The following is an 8,080-nucleotide window of genomic DNA, read 5'->3' as shown; positions in this document are numbered from 1 at the left end:
TCCATATTTACCTGTCTGGTCCACTTTGAGCTGATTTTTACTTACAGCATGAGGTAAGAGTTAAGGTTTATTTTTTGCCATACAGTTGCCTCAGCATTATTTATTATTAATATTAAAAAGACCACACCCCCTAACTGAATTATAGGGGTATCTTTGCAGAAATCAAGTGACTGTAAATGTGTGGATTTGTTTCTAGACTCTTTATTCTGTTCCACTGGCTTTTTCTTCATCCTTGGACCCATGGGGCACTGTCTTAACTAATGAAATGTTATATGAAGTCTTGCAATTTGGTAGTGTTAAGTGTTGCAGTTTGTTGCTTTTCTTCAAGATTGTCTTGGCTAATGTAGGTCTTTTGCCATGTTATAAATTTCCATAATAATGTCAGAAACAACTTGTTAACTTCTACAAAAAATGCTTCAATTTTGATCTGGATTCACTGAGTCTACAGATGAAGCTGTAAAGAACAGGATTCTTAACTGTTTTGAATCTTCCACTTCATGATAATCATGTATATATTTATTCCATTTAAGTCTTTTATCTAAACAATGTTTGTCTTCAGTATAGAAATTTGGCTTATATTTCATTACATGAATTCCTTGATAGTTGATGTTTTGATGCTATTATAAATATTTTATTGTTGGCAATTGTTTGTTGCTAGTATAAAGAAATACATTAGATCTCTACTGACCTTGTACTCTGTGACCTTGCTAAACTCACTTGTAAATTCTAGTAGTTTGTAAAATACTTTGCATTATCTACATACAAAACTTGATATCTATAAGTAAGATAATTTGCTTCTTTATTTCTAATCTCTATGTTTTTAATTTCTTTTTCTTGCCTTTTATTGGATGGGTTAGAACACTTTAGTGTTCTAGTCAACACTGTTGAATACAAGCATGATGATGAATATGTATGTCTTGTTCCTGACCTCAGTAGGAAAATGTTTACTATTTTACTATTAAGTACAATATTAGCTATAGGTGTTTACTAAAAAGATACTCCTTGTTTGCTAAGAGCTTTATCATATTGCTATAAATTTTTATCACAGTATTGAATTTTAGCAAACGCTATACCTATTAAGATGATCATATGAGCTACCACCTATGTTCTGTTCATTATACCCTTAATTTTTTTGTTTTGTGACAACTGTAGATTCACACACAATTGTAGAAAATAATACAAACAGACCACACAGGCTTTTTCTCCATTTTCCCTCAAAATAAGCATTTTTTTCACAATTTAGCACAATGTCACAACCAAGGGACTGACACTGATCCTGTTCATGTTTCCACTCTGATTTTGAATCAACCGTGCTTTCTCTATTCATGAAATATTATGTATTATTATATATTGCTAGATTCAATAAACTAATATTTTGTCAATGATTTTGCATCTATATTCATGAGAGATACTGGCGTTTAATTTTCTTCTCCTGAAATGATATTGCCAGCTTTTGATATTAGGATTATAGTAACCCCATAGAGTACTTTGGAAGTGTTTCTTTTTTCTCCATTCTCTGAAAGATTTTATGTATGTTTGGTATTATGTCTTTCTGAAATGTTTGGAAAAATTCACCAGTAAAGCAAGCCAGCTGGCTTTGAAAAAATTTAAAATATAGATTTGATTTGTTAAAGCAGATCAAGGCCCACTCAGAAGTTTTATTTCCTCCTGTTTTTCAAGAAATGTTTCCATGTAATGTAAATTTTCAAATTTATTGGGAAAGTTTTTTTTTCCCCCTTAATTTCTTCTTGACTTTTTAATAATGTCTGTAATCCTGTAGTGATGTCTCTTTTTCTTCATTTATTTTCTCTCTTTTTTGGTTAGTCTTACTGGTGGTTATCAATTTTAATTAACCCTTTTGGCTTTGTTGATTTTCTCTTTTATATATCTACTTTCTATTTGATTAATTTCTGCCCTTTATTTCCTTTCTTCTACTTTCTTTAGGTTTATTTCTGTTGCTTTTTTTTTTTTTCAGATTTTTGAAATAAAGGAATAGATGATTGAACTTTCAACCTTTGTTATCTTTAATATGTAAACTTAAGCTCCGGGAGTTGGTGATAGACAGGGAAGCCTGGCGAGCTGCTGTCCATGGGGTCGCAAAGAGTCAGACACGACTGAGTGACTGAACCGAACTGAACTAAGGTTATAAATTCCCCTTTAAACATCACTTACCTGGTTTTACAAGTTTTGATGTCATAGTTTTCATTATAATGAAAAGTATTTTTCCTTGTGATTTCTTCTTTCACCTATAGCTTTTTCAGAAGCATCTTGCTTACTTGAAAATTATAGTTTTTTTGTTATTGTTGTTGTGTTAGTTATTTTCTACTGTGGTCAGAGAACTGTTTACGCATTTCAACTTTTTGAATATTTGTTGCCACTTACTTTATGGTCCAGGATACAGTCTATTTTTGTAAATATTTTATGTACATTTGAAAAATATGTGTATGCTACAGTTGTTCAACTTTTTAAATCCTTCATAATTTGGGTGTTTTTTTAATTTTGTTTTGTTTTTGTCTATTAGTTACTGAGAGAGGTGTGGTAAGATCTTCAAGTCTGACCTGGAATTTGTTTCTGCCTTTTTTGGTTTTTTATTTTGGTAAAATATACATAGCATAAGGTTTACCATATTGCTTTTTAGTTTGGTAAATTTGGGTTTACAGATTTTGATATTATGTTATTATTTAGAATTGTTATGTCATCCTGATGAATTAATCTGCTTATTATCATGACATATTTTGCTTCATTTTCTCTTTTTCTTACCTTAAAGTCTACTTTAATAGTTTAGTCATACCATCTTCCTTTTGGTTAATGTTTGGTCAATATATCTGTGGCCTTATATTTAAAAGGTGTTTCTTGTAAAAAGCTTTATAAGTAGAACTAGCTTTAAAATGAAATACCAGTGTCAAATTCAGGTACAGTCAGAGCGTCCTTGTCTTGTGGTACCAATAACAGGGAAGTAATGATGGCCTTGGAAGGGGACTCAGAAGTTTAGAGTTGATAGAGCTGATGGGAGATGGACCTCCTTATTCTTTTAAATCCTTTTTTCTCTCTATGTTTATTTTTGGCTGCACGGGTCTTGGTTGCTGGCTTTTCTCCCGTGCTAAATGGAGGCTGCTCTCTCTTTGCGGCATGTCGGGCTTCTCGCTGCAGTGCCTTCTCATTGCAGAGCACTGGCTCGGGCACACGGGCTTCAGTAGTTGTGGCTCCGGGGCTTGAGAGCGCAAGCTCAGTAGTTGTGGCACACGGGCCCAATAGCTCCGCAGCTTGTGAGATCTTCCCCGGGCAAGGATCGAACTTGTGTTCCCTGCATTGCAAGGTGGATTGTTAACCACTGGACTACCAGGGAAGCCCTGGACGTCCCTACTGATGGAATATTTCTACAAAACAAATTACCACCCTCAAATGGGTTTCTAAAATGTTTGATATTCATTATAAATCATGTCAGGGTAAAGAACAGTGGCCTTGAATTGTGGACTGGCTATCATACAGCACTCTCAGAGGGAAAGATGTATAGTCAGTGCTATGCAAACCTCTGAATTTTCCTTAGAAAATTTCTAAATGAATTATTTCATATGGGTATCCTAGATCAATTGGTAAATGTCTAAGTGGTAAGCACCCTAGGGGACCATCTTGGTCCACTGTCATGCTTCTGAACACTTGAAATATGAAGTGTACTTTCATTTTTGTCACTCAGGCCATACAAGTAAATGAATAGCTGAATACTCAGAATTTTGATTTTAACTGTAATTATGACTTTTAGAAATATTCACTGCTTTATAAATGGACCAAAGTGTAAATGAAATGGGTAACTGATACACCTCAATTTCCAAAAGAAAAGTACAGGAAGTTGTTTTCACTTTTCAGTTTTAGAGAAAAGACTTCATCATTTTATACGTGATGTGGCTTTCTGGGCTCCTGACATCTTCGTAGAATTTGACTGGCGTTTCCTTCTCTTGGAAGTGGATTGGCATTTTCTTGCTCTCCACGGCCATGAGCTTCACTTCCAAGGGGCCCAGTTTTACATAATCCTGCAGTGAACAGACACAGAGGAGACAGGAGAGGTTATTTAGCAAGTTACCAGCCTTTGGAGGTCAAGTTTTATTTATTATAGTTGGCCTTTATCTGGCAGATTACATTGTGTCCTAATTGTCTGAATGCTGTGTAACATGTGAAAAATGAGAGCTACTGTAAATAAAAAACTCAGTAAATGTGTATACCCACTGGGTCATGGTAGGCAATATCCCCCAAAGAGCAGGCAGCAAGGCTAGCAGGCTTGTGTCTTGGGGACACGGGCAGTGGGTCGGGGTGGTGGGGGGCGGGGGGGAGTTGGGAGGCATCAGTAGAGTAGGAAGATATATCCTTTGCAAACTCTTTAATCGGTAAAAGAAAAGTATTGGCTGCATTTATATAGCCCTCTGCTGGCCAGGATACAACCACAGCAGAGCTTTCTATATTATTCACAATCAAAGGGAAAGATCTGCTAACATCTTTGACAATGAATATCTTAACACCGAGCAAATCCACATGAGTTTTACACATTTCACAGGATCTACTGTAGGTATAAAACTTACCACATTCTGCCAAACCAAATATAGTTTAACATATCAACAAACAGAACGGGAAGTCTAATTTATATGGAATCCCACAGCTAACCCAAAACTGGGTTGAAACAGCTCCAGCCCTGTTCAATGCACGCCTTCCTTTTGAAAGCTCCTTCAAGTCATACCTCCTCCTTTTGAACTCCTTCAACACTTCAACAAAACTTTCCCAAGTGCCCACTATGTGCCAGGATGTGCACCGAGTGTTGGGGTGCGAGACTGGTTACAGAGACAGATAGAGGTGTACATTCCTCCTGAACAGTAGTCAGTGATTGTTTTACCTGCTTTCTACTAGCAATACATGGTTTGGAGTGCGGCCTGCCACACAGACATCTTGAGACTATATTTCTTCCTGTTCTCCCCTTTAAATTCTCAAGCATCTAACAAGTACCTGGCATGCTGGAGGTTATCAACAGCTATTTATAAGAATTTAGGAGAATCAAAGAATGGAAAAGGAAGGCAATGTTTTAGTTCTCAAAAAAACATATAACCGTATTTAACTTTTAAAATACACAATTTTAGAGCTGCAATAAATGCATGAGAGAAGAAAAACAAATTAATGGAAATCTACCATATATTTCAGAACCATCTGGAGCAGGATTCTGAAGTAAAACCCCTCATTAGTCTGCTTGAGCTACCACAGCAAAATACCATAGGCTGACCGGCCGAAACAGAAGGACTTCATTTCTCACAGTCCTGGAGGCTGGAAGTCCAAGGTCAGGGGTCTGGCATGATTGGGTTCTGGTGAGAGCCCCTTCCTGACTTGCAGACGGCTGCCTTTTCACAGTGTCTCACAAAGCAAAACCTCTTCTTATAAGGTCACAATCCTATCAAATTAGGACCTTTATGATGTCATATAACCTTAATTACCTCCTAAATCCTCCATCTCCAGGTACAGTCACAATAGGAGTTAGGGCTTTCAACACATGAATTGGAGTGGGGGGCAGGAACACAGTTGAGTCCATAGCAATACAATACCATTTCCACCACATCAAAAACTTCCATGGAAAGTAAGAAGGTCTTAGAAGAGAATATAAGCAAAACATTCCCTGACATAAATTGTACCAGTGTTTTCTTAGGTCAGGCTCCCAAGGCAATAGAAATAAAGATGAAAATAAACAAATGGGACTTCAACTTACAAGCTTCTGCACAGCAAAGGAAGCCATAAACATAACAAAAAGCCTACAGAATGGGTGAAAATATTTGCAAATGATGTGACTGACAGGGGCTTAATTTCCAAAATATACAAACAGGTCATACAACATGACAACAAAAAAATGAAACAACCCAATCAAAAAGTGGGCAGAAGACCTAAAGAGACATTTCTCCAAAGAAGAAATACAGATGGTCAATAGACACATGAAAAGATACTCAACAATGCGAATTATTAGAGAAATGCAAATCAAAACTATAACAAGGTAACACCTCACAACAGTCAGAATGGCCATTGTTAAAAAGTCTATAAATAGCAAATGCTGGAGAAGGTGTGGAGAAAAGGGAACCCTCCTACACTGTTGGTAGGAATGTAAGTTGGTGCAGCCACTGTGGAAAACAGTATGGAGGTTCCCCAGAAAACTAAAAATAGAATTATCATATGATCCAGCAAATCCCACTCCTGGGCATATATCCAGACAAAACTATAATTCAGAAAGATACATGCACCTCTTTGTTCACAGCAGCAATAGTCACAATAGTGGAAGACATGGAAACAGCCTAAATGTCCATCAACAGAGGAATAGATATAGTAGATGTGGTACATGTATACAATGGAATACTACTCGGCCATGAAAAAGAACAAAATAATACCATTTGCAGCAACATGGATGCAACTAGAGATTATCATATTAACACTAAGTGAAGTAAGTCAGAAAGAGAAAGACAAGTACCATATGATATCACTTATACATGGAATCTAAAATATGACCCAAATGAACCTACCTATGAAACAGAAACAAAACAAAATCAGGGACATAGAGAATAGACCGGTGGCTGCCAAGGGGGTGAGGGGTGGGAGGGAGGGTAGGAAGGGGAGTTTTGGGTTAGCACATGCAAACTGGTATGTATATATAGAATGAATAAAGAACAAGGTCCTACTACATAGCAAAGGGAACTATATTAATATCCTGTGATAAACCATAATGGAAAAGAACATATCTATGTCAGTCACATTATTGTACAGCAGCAGTGAACACAATATCGTAATTCAACTTTGCTCAAATAAAAAATGAATTTAGAAAAATAAATAAATTCAATGGATAAAGGCAAAAATAAAAGTAAAAAGGTCTTTCACTCAACCAAATGGTGTGGAATTTTGGAATTTTGTGGACAGTTGTCCCCTAGCGTGAGGTCACTGTAACATACCAGGTATCATGATACCAAGATATCCACATGGGTGTTTGAGTGCTAGAGAGTCTGGAACCTTAGTCTTTTAATTGTCACTTGATGGTAGCAGGACTGAGTTGTACTTAGTTAAAATGGTTTTTATTGACTTATTCTGTTTCTTCTGCTTTCTTAATCACTCTTTCTCCTATCAGACTTTAAGTTCTAGATGAACTTTTAAGGTTATTGGTAGCACCAAGAAGGAAAACAGCAAGAGGTGGATATGAAAGTGACTGGAAGGTACCAAGAAGGTTTTAAAATTAAAAGGCTTGATAATCCAGGTTTTGCCTAATGGTGTTATGTGGCCATTTGTACTTTCCAAAGATGGTCACATGGATATACATCCTATCCCATGCTTTTTTTAAAATATGATGCTGACCTTCTTTCAAGATGCAGGAGCTATGTTATTTCACTTTGGGTGGAAATTTGTAGCTACACCAACAAATGGAAAATGATGGAAGTGCTGGCATAAGATTTCCACGTCATAGGAAACATTTGGTCTCTGGGACTGATGGCTTGGGAGAAGCCAGATACTGTAGCAAAGGGACAATAAAGGAGATCCATGTCTGTGAAGAGACCCACGTCTGTGAGGAGACCCACGTCTGTGAGGAGACCCATGTGAAGAGGAACTGAGGCACAAGCTTCGCCAGCATCAACTGGCCGGCCATGTCAGTGAGCCACCTCAGAAGTGGATCTTCCTGCCCAAATCAAGCCTTTAGCCGATATGCGGGTGCACCTGCTATGGAACTCAAGTGAAGACTGTCCACGGAAGACCTGTCCACATTCCTAACCAAAAGAAGCCTTGAAAGAGAATAAATGATTATTGTTGTAAGCCACTAAGTCTTGAGGTAATTTGTTACATAGCCCTAGATGTACTGCCTTACGTGGTATACTAGTAATGGAGTTCTATCAATACATATATGTAGCAAGTTGGGCAAAGGTAAGAGTGAAAATAGTATCTAGCGACAGGCATGAATGAAGGGCCACTTTTACTAATACTTGCAAATAGAACTTTTCAGTATCCATGTTTTCGGTTAATTTTCTCCACTAATTAATAAAACAACATTTTCTCTAGCAGTCAAGAGGTCTTCTCATGAATCTTA

General features: G+C 37.0%; 1 protein-coding gene across 37 annotated transcripts in view; it reads right to left on the bottom strand.

The window, feature by feature from the left end:
* Window positions 1-3,729: 3,729 nt before the first annotated feature.
* CCDC83 (coiled-coil domain containing 83) overlaps window positions 3,730-8,080 on the bottom strand; it is a 54,284-nt gene continuing 49,933 nt past the window's right edge. For all 37 annotated transcript variants that reach the window (XM_081536968.1, XM_081536952.1, XM_081536974.1 and 34 more), the window contains one exon: window positions 3,730-4,028. In XM_081536968.1, the coding sequence (XP_081393094.1) occupies window positions 3,867-4,028 (162 nt within the window). In that variant the 3' untranslated portion in view covers window positions 3,730-3,866. The remainder of the gene's footprint in view (window positions 4,029-8,080) is intronic.

This window comes from Giraffa tippelskirchi, chromosome 10 (genome assembly GCF_054371585.1).
Source record: "Giraffa tippelskirchi isolate mGirTip1 chromosome 10, T2T-mGirTip1v1.2.pri, whole genome shotgun sequence".
Lineage (NCBI taxonomy): Eukaryota > Metazoa > Chordata > Mammalia > Artiodactyla > Giraffidae > Giraffa > Giraffa tippelskirchi.
This window is presented reverse-complemented; position numbering and strand designations above follow the sequence as displayed.